The sequence below is a fragment of the Cygnus atratus genome, chromosome 2 (genome assembly GCF_013377495.2).
Source record: "Cygnus atratus isolate AKBS03 ecotype Queensland, Australia chromosome 2, CAtr_DNAZoo_HiC_assembly, whole genome shotgun sequence".
Lineage (NCBI taxonomy): Eukaryota > Metazoa > Chordata > Aves > Anseriformes > Anatidae > Cygnus > Cygnus atratus.
The window spans coordinates 89,828,335-89,842,179 of record NC_066363.1 but is presented as its reverse complement, the minus strand read 5'-3'; the positions used below and the strand labels follow the sequence as shown (position 1 = coordinate 89,842,179).

At 40.5% G+C, this 13,845-nt stretch overlaps 1 protein-coding gene across 4 annotated transcripts in view; it reads right to left on the bottom strand.

Annotated features, from left to right (window-relative positions):
• FHOD3 (formin homology 2 domain containing 3) overlaps positions 1-13,845 on the bottom strand; it is a 399,093-nt gene that overhangs the window by 347,873 nt on the left and 37,375 nt on the right. For all 4 annotated transcript variants that reach the window (XM_050708607.1, XM_035550471.2, XM_050708606.1 and 1 more), the window contains exon 3: positions 1,289-1,353. In XM_050708607.1, coding sequence (XP_050564564.1) covers positions 1,289-1,353 — 65 coding nt within the window. The remainder of the gene's footprint in view (positions 1-1,288; positions 1,354-13,845) is intronic.

Here is a 13,845-nt window from a genome sequence, read left to right as displayed (position 1 = left end):
CTGCAACCCTGGAAAATTATAAATTTTACATTAAAAGTGTCTTCTAAAATGTCAATACAGGAAACATACGGAATCTTCTCATGGTGCACTGGTCTATTTTGCTAAAGATATTCACAGACCCAACAAAAACAAGCTTCCCTAAACTGTTCATAATTTCATTCATATTTACAAAATCAGCCCAGACTCTGCACCATTTCTGTTTCTCCTCCAATACTTAACACACCGGCTTGCTCTACTGTAGTTCTCCAAATCAACGGTAGTAATGGAGAATCTGTTCCTGCATGATGCAGCCTGAAGTTTGCTCTCAACTGTAGGTATTTGAGGAATTCTGTAGGTTACTTATACTCAGTTCAAATTCCCATAAAGGCCATTTCATAACACGCCCTGGGGGCAGGGGAAAGAAGTTTAGATGTACTTAAAGCCTGAATCCTCCAACAGCAACAGCACTGTGGAAATAACACAAACTTTGACTTTCTTCTTTTATTAAGGAAAGTGTCTATGTTCTAATGCTTCATCTGTGATCTCTTAAAGCAAAACCATCCACGAGGTAAACAAGTTAGGGTGTTGAATCCACTATAGAAAAACTGAAAACAAATCAAGCAACTATGGCATGTAGATACAGGATTTGATTTTAAACCAGACATCTATAACATCTCTCTTAACATTACCCAAACGTGAGCATGAGCTTTGCCACTAACGCTCAGTGAAGCACGCTGGTCTATAGAACAGCAGAGAACATTAGTTCTGTGACAGCAAGTCTGCTTCCACACAGGCAATCTTAAAGCTCTTGTGACACACTTTATTAATTCAGACTTTTCCTCGTGACAGCACTGTTTTAACCAGGGTACTTCCAAGACAGCAACACTGCGATAATGACAGTAAGTAGCCAAGATCTGAAAGACCTGAAGCAGTAGATATTACATGCTATTAAAATGCTGTAGCTGCTGTGAGCCAACAATACCTCAGATTTCCTTCTCAGTTCAGAATACAATCTTCTTTAGGCACATACAAAGGCAGCAGCAAGACGAATAACCCAAAATTCTCCAAAGCATCTCCAACTATCACATTTCACTTTCAAATGAGATACTTCTCTGAGATGTTTAACATGACTAAAGGATAATGTAACTAGTAACAATTTTACAGAGCAGCAAACACAACAAGGAAACAGATCTACTGGCCTACTACCCTTAACACAGCAAGCCTGATTCATATTCCCTAGACGTGCTTCCAAGGGATCCATTTTGTCTATTTTTTTTCTCTTTTTTTAGGGATGTGGAACTTCACTTACCGATGCAAGCATGGACTCTCACTGACAGCTGGGTCCTCAAAATTATACTGTGCTTCTTGCCCCTCCTAAAAAATAGAAGAAAAATATATGAAGATGTAGGGAGGAGGTGGAAGAGTTAGGAATGAAGGAGTTTAGCTGAGCTTGGGAAAAAAAAGGATGAGGGACAGTGTTGTGGCTTTTGTCTTTGTTTCTTACCATCCAACTGTACCTTAATTGACAATAAATTGCTTTTCCATAAGTCAAGTCTGTTTTGCCCTTATAGTTATTGGTAAGTAATCTCCCAGTCTTTACCCCAGAGTTTTTTCATCTTGTTTTCTCTCTGTCCTGTTGAAGAGGAGACTGCAGCTAGGGGTGCACCTGGCAGCTAGTCCAAGGTCAACCCACCACAAAGATTCTCTAGAAATCCATATTAAAGAAGTACCAAGTGGTGACTGCACATTTTAATGTTCACAGAAATACTTTAAAGCTAGGCATAGTCAAGTGCAAAAAGAAAATGCAAGGTCAAGGTAGAAGTTGCTTAAACTTTCACAATTCTGCTCACATACCCTGATCTGTCATTGAAGTCCATGAAGTATATCCTGGGCTGCATCAAAAGCAGTGTGGCCAACAGGGCAAGGGAGGTGATTCTCCCCCCCGTTCTGCTCTTGTGAGACCCCACCTGAAGCCCTGTATTCAGCTCCAGGGTCCCCAGCATAAGAAGGACATGGACCTGTTAGAGTGAGTTCAGAAGATTTCCATGAGGACGACCAGGAGACTGGAGCCTCAGTCATATGCTTCATGATTCTGCTGAGAAGTTTCAGGGCTCAATCTTTTGCATCGACATCCAGCAAAATTTCCCACTGGATGTAACTTAATCAGAACAAACCCACCGTTTCCAGAAAACAGTAAAGGTTCTTCTCCACCTTGCTGTATTTCAGCTTCCTGTCCATAGTTGTTTTGAGGAACAAAAATATTTTTCATTATTTTCAACAAGAAAATAGCATACTTTATACTACCTTTATACTACCCTGCCAGAAAACTCTGCAGGGAAGCCATGTCGGTAAAGTAGTGACAGATACTTTCAGAAAAACATCACTACCAAAAGGAAATTAGGAAAAAGAAGTACAATAAACAATTTATAAAGTGGTTAATATGAAATTATGTACCTGCTAATAAATGACTTGGTTCTAGTTTCAAAATGGCAACCTTTCTCTCTAATTAGGTTAAAAAATAAAAGTAAAAATCAAACTTTAAATCAAATCAGTCTTTAATTGTTCTGCAAGGACAAAGCAAGAAAAGTATCTAAGTTGTCTTAATACTGCTGCTGGTTTGCAGGTCTTTCGAATTGCCAAGCAGCAATATGCTCTTCCCCCACAAGAGCGGTCTGCAGTCTAGACTTGAAACTTTCCTGGAGAAATTACAATGTTCGGACTGACACCCTGCCTACCTAAACTCCTGCTGCTTCAGACACTGCGCTTTGCTGGGCTTCACATCCTGTGGATTGCTCCCAGATGCCCCTTTCACCAAGGGTGCCAGGACACCTGGGGAATATTTAATTAATAAAGTACTAGAGGAATCTTTGACACAGTAGAAAAAGATGTTAATGCTACCATCACTTGCTGATGTTTCGATTTCACTTGCACAAGACTCAACGTATTTGTATTGTGGTATATATAGTAACTCATCAAAAGATGGTAGTATTCTACTCACCCCCCATTACTTGAGATGAAAGGAAGAAATCTCTTACGGAAAAAAGATTAATGTTTTTTTCCAGGTGGTGGTGGTTTTTCGTTGTTGTTGTTTATTTCCCCACCCCTTCCTTGTGGTTTGCTTGACTTTCTTTTTTCCTTGACAGGAAGGACACCCAGGACCCTTGAGCAGTTTTGCCAAGACAATCTGACACTGCCACCTTACCCTTCACTACAACCCCTGCCCTCCCCAGCACCGGATTCAGTGTAGAAAACTGCTTCTTTTCAACTGTCCTTCCTTGATGGACTTGCTTAGCCAGCCTTATCCTGGCCACTCTTATCTTCAAGGGCACCTGACAGAGTTTTTCACGTCACTGAAACCTCTGGTAAATGGGAAATAATTTTGCTAAGTTCTTTGGGTTAGATGCTCTCCTTCATGAAGACGTCTCTGACTGTCAAGCTACAGTTGTATCCGTTCAGTTACAAGACAAGGAAAGAGCAGATTAATGCAGCACGCAATCAGTAGAACAGCTAGCTGTTTCATCTGCTCTCAAGATTCAAAGCTGTTGGCAAGCTAAAGTACCCATCCTCAAAGACAACATCTCATGTTAAGGTCCCAAGACAGCTGTGCAATTAAATTGCTCCTTACACACACAGCTTCAAATGCATGAGTAAGCCCATTGACCTTGACAGAGCTACTCAGAGGCTATTCATAAGCTTCAACGTGTGTTTCTTTGAGCAAGGAAAACTATCTATTTTAAATGCACTAAGTCTGTATCATCTTCATTTCCTGGTTTGTAATGCATTTTACTAAAAACTTAATAAAGAAAAAAGGGGGAGGAGGGAACCAGTTTACCACATACTTTCAAAAATAAAGCAAAAAACAATTATTGCTCAAAATCTTTTTTTTGCTTCAGAAATTTCTTCACAATGACAATGGAAATTCCTTTCTCCAGAAACATTGGGGAAGTCACTCAAAACTTGAGAGAAATTCAGTAAGGAAGAAGGTGATGACAAAAGAAGCAACACGTTGTTTCTATGTCCTTCTTGAGACTCAAAGTAGGAAGGAGATCCTAGGAATTAGGCAGAGCCAGAGACAAAACAACATGGGAGAAATGAGTCCTTCCTGCCATTCCTTTACACTGAGCAAAAGGCTCTAGCTGTAGTTTAGGCTGAATTTTCCAGCCCAGGCAATAAATCTGCAGGAATGCCCTATTAAGGGACAAGAAAGTTACATGCAATGCAAGTCAGAATTTAAAAACTTGCTCTCAATGCAGTTAAATTCAAGTTTTTCTTGTACAATCCTCTCGTGATTACACCAAAACTCTACCCACTGATCTGAAACCAAAGCAAAGCTCATTTGCAACGTTATTCCTATTAGCGTCCACAGTGCTTTATGTTATGTGTAGGCTGCCCTACCGAAATCAAAGGCCTGGAGAAGAGAAGACAGAGAGGATCTTATCAATGTACTCAAATATCCGGGGGAAAGGAAGTCAAGATGACGGGCCCAGACTCTTCAGTGGTGCCCAGCAACAGGACAAGAGGCAACGGGCACAGACTGAAACACAGGAAGTCCCACAGGAACACGAGGAAAAACTTCTTTATTGTATGGGTGACAGAGCGCAGGCACAGGTTGCCCAGAGAGACTGTGGAGTCTCCTTCCCTGAAGATCTTCAAAACCCACCTGGACGCAATCCAACCCTGGGCACCCTGCTCTGGGTGTCCCTGCTGGAGCAGGGGGGTGGACCAGGCGGCCTCCAGAGGGCCCTGCCAACCTCGGCCATGCTGTGACTCTGAGACGGACAAAGGAAACTTGATCCTTTTTCCAGAAAGTGCCACCAACCAACAGTAAATAAAGACAGAGGATAGAGAACCAAACCAGCCTTGGTCGCGTTAACTATTGCATATGTAAACTGGTAACAGGTTTCTGCAAATTAAGTAACAATACGGTAGCGCTATATATGAGATTTCAACTCCTGCACAGGGAAGATTCTTTCAATTTGTTTAAAGCCATTATTTACCTTCCACCACACCAAGCCAGCCGCATGGTAAGCTGCCAATACAGGGCAGCAAGCCCTGAATTCCCCCAGCGTGAAGTTGTATTTCCTAGTATCCAGAATGTGATTTAAAAGAAACAGCTTACATTTCTACCTGAAAACAAGAAAAATTTCTTATGGAGATGTTCTTTACATACATTTCTTCATTTAATACGAGTGCTAACAATTACACAAAGCAAGTGTGAAGGACAGGAGTTTCAGATTTTTCTGTTAAAAGTAAACACGTCTGCACTCCTCCCTCGCCCTTTACATAACAAAGAAAATCTCCAAAATTTGGTTTAGAAAGTCAATTAAACCAACAATTTAAAGCTCATCTGACTTCTTTTCACAGATTAGTCTGCCTGCTCCTAGGCATTAATTTCCGCAGCATAACAGAGCAATTGCACTAAAAACAAAAAGAGTTCAGAAATACACTGGGGGGGGGAAATAATTTCAAATAAACAGGGTTGATTTATTTAAAGCAAAACCTATGCACGTAATAAAGACTGTGCATTCTACTCTTGCCTAGTGTTTATAAGGCTTGCAGCTTTCTTAGAATGACTTTGTTTGTTTTTTTTTGTTTGTTTGTTTGTTTTGGTGGTGGTGGTGTTTGTTTTGTTCTTTTTTGTCTGTTTGTTTTAATGTTAATGAAGTACCAAGAAGTATTTAATAGTTAATTTAATAGCCTTATGAGCACTATTAGAGTAGACAAATTTTACATTGCATGATGATGTCAGATTCTGCCAAGATCTACATTGATATCAGATTCATTATTGCTATTGGATTAACTTAACTCTTTGAAAAAGAAAACTGCTGTACTCGAATAGACAATTACACAAACTAATTTTTTTTAACCTGGGAGATAGCGGTTCCTCCAGCTCCCATCTGAGCATCTTGCAAGACAGCCTAGATGTAACAGAAAACAAATTCTAAGATACTTGATTTAAACTGACAACAGCAGCAAAGGGATCCCATGTCCAGTGCATTGACCTCCCCTTTCCCATTGTTCTATTTTTACACAGGGCTAACAACACAGGTTACATCCTTCCTCCTCACATCCATGCTTCCTCATCCTGCTCCAGGATGAGGACCACTGCAAAGAGCAACTCGCTCATGTTTGCACTGCATGCAGCTTGTGAGACTATGTAAAACCTATACATTAAAGCTTACCCTCTTCAGGTTCACCAAAAAAAAAAAAAAAGGTGAAATCAGATACTGGCAAACACTGTCTTTCCCATTGTTACACAGTTTGGTATCAGTAAACCCTCGCAGCAAGGCCAACTGTGAACCAGGTGGTATCAGATGAACTAGGCATCCAAATAACTAGCCCAAGCCTCTCCTGACATAATCAGATGTTATTTTCACCATCCTTCATGACCACTAGCAAAGCAAACAAAAGGTGACCAAATCAAGGTAACTAACGTTTCAGCAATTGCCATTTTACCCCGAGGAGAGCATCAGGCTGGACTGAAAACTAACCTTAATGCAGTACCTGCGTACATCTACCAATTCATAATAAGCACTGGAAATGTTTGCAGATTTGGCCAGTGCATAAAGCCAGCCCAACTTGACAACTTCCCATATAACAGTTCTGCATCTACTACTGCCTGATGTAACGATCTCAATGTTATGAAAACCCATCTAACACCGATGCTGCTCTTAGTGGAAAGTTTTCAGAGCACACATGCAAAACACATGCTTCGCATTTTCTTACAGCCTCTCATAGCACTCAGGTTTCTTGGTGTACCATCAACCTTCCCGAATAATCACATCCAGGTTTTTCAAGAGGAGTAGCTGAATGAGAACAGCATCCAACAGCAATCCCTAAGCTCAAGAACGAGCCACTGCCTCCTCAGAGCGGAGCCTGGTCAATAGCATGCCACCAGAAGCAAACACATGGCAATGGGCCTTCCATAAAGCGTGTTACTTTTACAATACAGCTGGCTTTCACATCTTCATTTCAGCACCTATACATGTCCATCTTCACTTGCACACACCTTTCAGACAGTGAAAAATGCTCCTACAATGGGGTATTGCCTCACACTCAGTTGCTTCATAGTTTAAGTTATTCCCAATCAGAGGAAAACAAACTATTCCTTGTTGAGTGTATAAAGGATGGAATTTTTGCAAGAGTTCAAGTACTCACGTCTATCAGGTTTTCCCTGAAAAAGATATGCAAGGCAGCTCATACACAATAAGAAAAGTGTTTCTTAATCTGCCATTAATCAGACAGCATAAATCCTAGGCTTTGATTTCAAAGCCACTAAGATATGGTTTGAGTGCAGTTTCAATACGATATGCTTCCCCGTTCAGTTGTAGATTGGAGAAATGCAAAAAAAAATTCTGATAGTTTTAAAAAAAAGATGTGTAAAAGCCAAGAGAATGCATGTGCATGGACAGAGGAATTAAGAATCTCTCTGAAAGTCATCATAAAGTCTCAACCAAACAAATACCTTTTTTTAACTAGCTAACCATCAACTGTCACATTCTCACTAAATAATAGAAACAAAGGGGTCAGGAGTGTCTTAAACACTAAGAAAAGAAGTCTTAAATGCTAAGATTCACCTCCAAGTACTCTACAAACGGATGATAGCAATAGTAGCTCCGTCTGGTTCTAGAAACTGAGGCAAACACACAAATTCATCTTTAAATGATTTCAATAGACTTTCCTTTCTTACCTCAGTTTTTCCACCTGAAAACTTAGACTGAAGTCATAACGTGTCTACATCCTGTTCTTGCAATACTCTTGCAAGTCATCTAATCATTTCACAGATTTTATTTAGAGCGTTGCTAGACAATAACACATTGACTAAAGCAACAACCATTCAACGAATGGATAAAAGTAGACAGAGACTAGTCAGATGACCATTCATTCTTTATTTAAAAACAGAAATTAAAATAAAAAAATACACCCTAAAACTTTACCAATGCAGGTAGAAATAATCCCTACAGCATATTTCCAAAAAGAAAACTAAGCAGGCAAAATGCTGCAGACTAATCAGTGAAAGCAACGGTATGCAATGGAACAAAGTCTGCTGAAACTCACACGCACTTTTTCCCTAGAGATTATTTCCAGTATTATTACGTTATTATGTTCTGTATTTTCCAACATGAATATAACAACTAACTGCCTCATTGCCTACTAACAACCTAAACACCATGCAGGAAGCAACTTGTGAGTGCCTGTGTCACTGCGGCAGGAAGGACTACGCACAGATTGCCACTACAAGGTCACGGTCTTTACACCCACCTGCTCCTCCCAAGAGCAATAGTAACGGGGCAGAGTTCTCCTTTCTTTTCCTTTTGAAATGGAAAAGGAATTGGATGGAAAGAGAAGGGGGAAGAAGATGAGAAACATCAAAAAGGGTCGAGTAAAACCTTCAAGGGATTCACCAAGTATGTCTCATGATCCACATTCATAATGCATAATTATTCTTACTAATGTATTCTGAGTAAATGTTGGTAAAGTCTTCTGTGTACTTTACCACAAAGCAATGATTTTTGCCAACAAAAAGTGAATCACTTTCATATGCTATGAAAATGCAGCAAGCTTAAACAGGGGAACATCTGTTCCATTTGTTCTTTTCAGTAGTTTCTGTGCAGGCAAACTTCAGGAGCTGGAATATGAGAATTTCTGTCTCGGCTCCTTTCCCCCTGCTTTCTGAATCATCAGATGGTTATTCCTCTGTTTCCAATGCCTCATTTTCCACACGGTAAAATGATAATCTTCTAAAGGCCCCTGAAATACTTAAGGGTTGTCTGCTGCCTTCACAGTCTGACAGTGACCATTTTTCAAGAGCTGTCCTTATTCATGTACAAAGTTTTGTGTTCCTTCCCTCCCCAAAAGCTGATCAAAATCTCAACCCATATACACTTGTTTCAGCAGTAAATTTATTCTGTCATTTCGTGAAAGGCTGATGTCACTTTCAGTTAAAGCTCCATCTTTATTTTTGCATGAAGAAAACACAAACTTTATGAGATGGCAAAGAGTAAAGAGATTTGCATTAGAAGTGCTATTGTAACGATAACGCTGCTTCTGGGTTAAAAGAAAATGGAAGGCTTGTTTCCTCACTTCTTGTCAACTTTGCATAGTGTTCATCCAGCTTTTCCAGCCTTAAGTTATATATTTCCCATAGCTGTCAGTAACTGTCAAACTCTGGCTACACATTCCTCACGGGCATCGTTAGACTGGGCAGTTTCTGGTCATGTAGTATTGGTATCACCTGAACTTTGACATACACGTTACATTTGGATTTTCACTTAAATCCTCTTTTACTTGGAGCAACAGATACCTTAAAATAATCCTGAAAAAGGACTTTTAAAAAAGGATATTAGAAATGTCTTTACTGAAAGGGTTGTTAGGCATTGGAATAGGCCGCCCAGGGAAGCGGTTGAGTCACCATCCCTGGAGGTCTTCAAGAAACGTGTAGATGTCGAACTTAGTAGCATGATTTAGTGGTAGACTAGCATTAGGTTGAAGATTGGACTAGATGATCTTAGAGGTCTCTTGCAACCTGAATAACACTGTGGTTCTATGCTATGGATCAGCCACAAACCTTGGCACTAAGGGGCAAGGAATAAAGTGAAACAAATCTTCCACTGCTGCATCACCTGGCACTTCCACCTCTTCAGCCAGAGCTCCTCTGGTGCCTCCAGTCACGCTGTGGGACTCAGCTTTGCTTCCAGGAGAACAAGATGTCAGATTGAGTTCATTAGAAAAACTGCAGTTGCAGGACAGAAGCAAAGGGCACCCACACAGTAATCTTCATTTTCACAAAGACCCCTACTAACTTACCTGACTTACAGTACTAAACACAACTCTAATTTTTTCATAATTAAAATAATCAAAAACTGAGATGGAAAAATGTAGCTTTAACAGTTTTTACACCAACTTTCCCCTTCTACTAGAAATCATGCTCAATACCTTGAGGAGGAAACCCTAGCTTTTGCAATTTTTCCAGTTTAATTGACGATACTAAAAAAATAACAACCTGAAGATGAGATCTCCCAAGGTGACAGAAAACACACTTCAAAGAGATGTCATACTGACCTAATCAGCCAGTTACACTCTTTCTCAGAATGTGATCGGTTTAAACAGACTCAGCAACAACTATTTAAAAGCTGTCCTACCCTGCAGTAGGAGACACACACGTGTAACTACATGTACATAAATATAGGTTCTACTTCGAACTGATCAGTATACTTCAGGTTTTCTTTCTGCTTTTTGGAAGTTTTCTATTTCATATTTGGCAAAGGCTGCTTCATAATTTGACATCTTAAACAGCATTTTGCCCTCAAGACAAATCTTGTTTCTCCATATTAATCCCATTTCTGAAATAGGCTTTGCATTTATTGCTGGGCCACCAATGCTTTTGCTAGCAAGCATAATTACTGAGCAGTAAACGTGAAAAAGCAAATTAATATTTGCTGTGCTTGTTTATGTTCTTAACCCTGGCAGAGGTCACTAGTTCCACGGCTTCATTACAGGAGAGCCTGGGCTGCTCCCAGATTTGCTGTGGTTTAAGCTGTTAGTTCCTCACTGAAGGTTAAATTGGAGATTCTTTTATTTATTTATTTTTTAAATCAGAAGTGGATTATTATTACCTTAGTTTAGCCAGTGGGAAAGCAAATAAGCAAACAAAAACCACACACCAAATACATGGGTAGATGAATTCCCCTGGGATAAACAAGAGTGTAAACTTGCTTATACAAACCTACTTTGTACTTACCACAGGGTGAGAGCAAGCACATGAACAGTTGCTACAGAATAGGAAGTGTAGCAAGTTCACAGCTTTTACTAATTACCCAGCACAAGCTCACTTGGCTGCTTGTGTGCTCTGGGCAGCTCCACACCAGTGTGAAACTTGCAACAGCAGACAGCGGGTGTGCAACGTTTTCCTGCAGGCTGTTGTTCAAGGTTTGGATCCTCAGACTGATCCTTCTCCTCCCAACAGGAGTCAAGCTCTGAGCAGCCCTACAGCTCTTCCTGACAGCCCTATCGACGATCTGTTTATGCAGAAGGGAAGGGATCTCCTCCTTGCAAAGTGAAAAGAAACACATTTCCATGCCTCATGAGCTGCTCACTTGGTGACCTCTTTGTCAGTGAGGGTGGCAAAGTGCAAATGCAGCTACTGGGGAGCTCCAATGTTAAAAAAGCTAAATATTTTCTAAATAAAACAACTGGCAACAGTTGTTTCTGTAGTTGTTTTTCTTTAGGTTTCCACCTTAAATACTGGGCTCCTCAGATATTTGCATGTGCAAACCTGAATGCCAAATTAGACTTTATGTTAAGAAGCATTGTCCTAGGGAAAGCTGTAAGAATAATTCACACATCTGTTGGTTTGGCACCGTATATAGCACGCAACATGCTGAGAGACAGCTACGCACAGTATTTCCACAATACATTTTGCAGTGTAAATGATTTCGAAAAGCTCAGTATTTTCATTTGCCAGTGATGATCACGACAAAAGAGTAGATCTTTAAATGTTTCCAAAATATCCAATACAGATGTAGATGATTCCCTCTATAGCAGAGCTGTGAGTAAACTCTAGGGCAAAGCAGGACACAGCTACCGACAACGCCAAGCTGTAAAATCATAAGTCAAGCTCTCAAAAAAAAAAAAGACACCTCCCCCTCCCAAAAAAAACGACACACACCAAAAACCAGACTGCAGAGCATTTTTAGTGCTTGCCTACTGTTCTGATGCAGGAAAAGCAGATGGAACCTGAAATCCTGAGATTTATTTCATTTTGTTTTCAAGGAATATTGCGAGGAAATTACGAAAATTCATTTCTACAGTTCTGCCTTAATAAAAAAGGCATGTTGAAATTTATATTTTTTTTAATAAACAAACAGAAATGCTTTTAGGACTAAAAGAACATAAAGAATTTTAAAAGCTACTGAAAGTTTTGAACACTCGTAGGAACGAGTGCTTCTCTCTGACTTTGGGAGGGAGGGAAGCAAAAAATCCGCAACTTACCCATCCAGAAAAACTATTTAATTAGAAACCTGAAAGCTTTATGACCGTTTCTTTTGCAACAGTAAAGTTTTGGCTAATCATTCACTTCAAAATGCGGTTCAACATCTTCATCTGATACGTTATAGACTGGAATACTGCTGCCCTATAGATAGTCATAAACTTTCCAACACTTACTGTAATCTCTCAGCTATACAACAGCACAAATAGATCTAGATCCTAACCAAAGGACATGCGAAACAGCAGAGGGGTCACACTTAGGGAAATCCTTGAGCACACCAGGCTGTTCAGGGCCTAAGAGGGCCGGGATCAAACACAGCCCTTTGGGTCACTTTGCCACTCAGCCCCACACAGCAGCACGTTCCTCTGGATTTCTGAGCCTCTGCGCTCCTTGCATCTGCACACCGGATAAGGACAGAGGATTGTACACGAGATACAACAAACACCTTAAGCAAAACATGAAAGAGGCTTCCACGCCCCACCTGCTCTAGGTACACATCTACTTCATAAACAATTCAGTCCTCTCAGTAGGAAGAAGCTTTCTTGATGCTATTTTAACCTGAAAACGTTATTTTCTTTGTTGCAAGTTTTTGTGACCATTCATTCCTTTTTTCAGATTCGGCATTTCGTCAGAGTAATAACTATGCATCACAGAAATCAAAAGATTCAGGTGATCAGATGCATTTTGCAAAATATGAATAAACCTTTACAATAAGCTATTCCAGTCTCTGCTGTTTGCAACACCAAGACAATCTTCCATAGGCACCTCTCTAACTTCTCTTGCTGTTTGAACTGAGAAACATTAGAGAAGATGACAAAATTGGAGAGAAAGCTGTCGGAAGCTGAGTCTTCAGGCAGAGTATATTTGTGTTGGAAATAACGCAGTATCAGTGTATAATCTGCTAGCTTGCACTACTGCTTCAAGACATGAGCCACATCATTTTTCTTAGACAAAAACTGAAGTCAACCTTCAAGCGCATTCCCAACTTCCTCATGCCAATAAGTGACACAGAACAGAAGTTTTCATTTCCATAACCGCGTTAACTGCAAAGTCCAAGCAGGCAAAAAATGGAGTACATAGGCATCAAAAGAATATTACAGACCCCCGCAAGACTTCCCTGACCTCAGCAGATCCTGAATCAAGTCCAGAATGAGCAGCATCAAGAGGGAAAGTGTGGGGAATCCAACTTAGACTGGGGTTCACCCAGCAGAACTGGTTTGAGCCAAGGAGTGTGAAAGGGATGCAAAACCATCAACACTGAAATGATTTGTCAGAAGTACTTCAAAACAATCTTTCTGCTAAATAGAAACCTTCAGAATGTGTTCCCTGAGGAAATTCCCACTGCTTGCAGCATGCTATCTGAAGAAGCTTTTGTATTCTGTGGTTCAGGACTGCGTTACCTTGTATGCTACCATTAGGGTCTGTTAAGACATGCCCACAAAGAGAACTCGGACAACTATTGCTAATACAAACACACAAACTTCGTGAGAGTTCTTGCTCATCCTACAAAATCGCAAGTAAACAAAGGGGAAGATCATTATCTGTCACAGACTCCTTAAAGGAACAGACAGCCAACTCAGCCTGCCTCCACGTTGCCTCCTTACACAATTAGTGATTCACAAAACAATTTGTGTTAGAATAATTATAATTGAAAAAAATGAATACGTGCCAGGCTCGAAGAGGAAGGAAGGAAATTACTAGGTGCTCTTACTGACCTGTCTCCTGACCTTGACACCTTCTGCAGGGCCAGCATTTCTGTAGTCAGCCTCAGTGCTAGGCCAGGCTGTTCATCCTCCCTGTCCCCAACAGAAGCTGTACGGAGATGATCCTGCTCTCCTCAGTCCCACAGCTATGCAACAAAGCCGTGGATGCTGGAA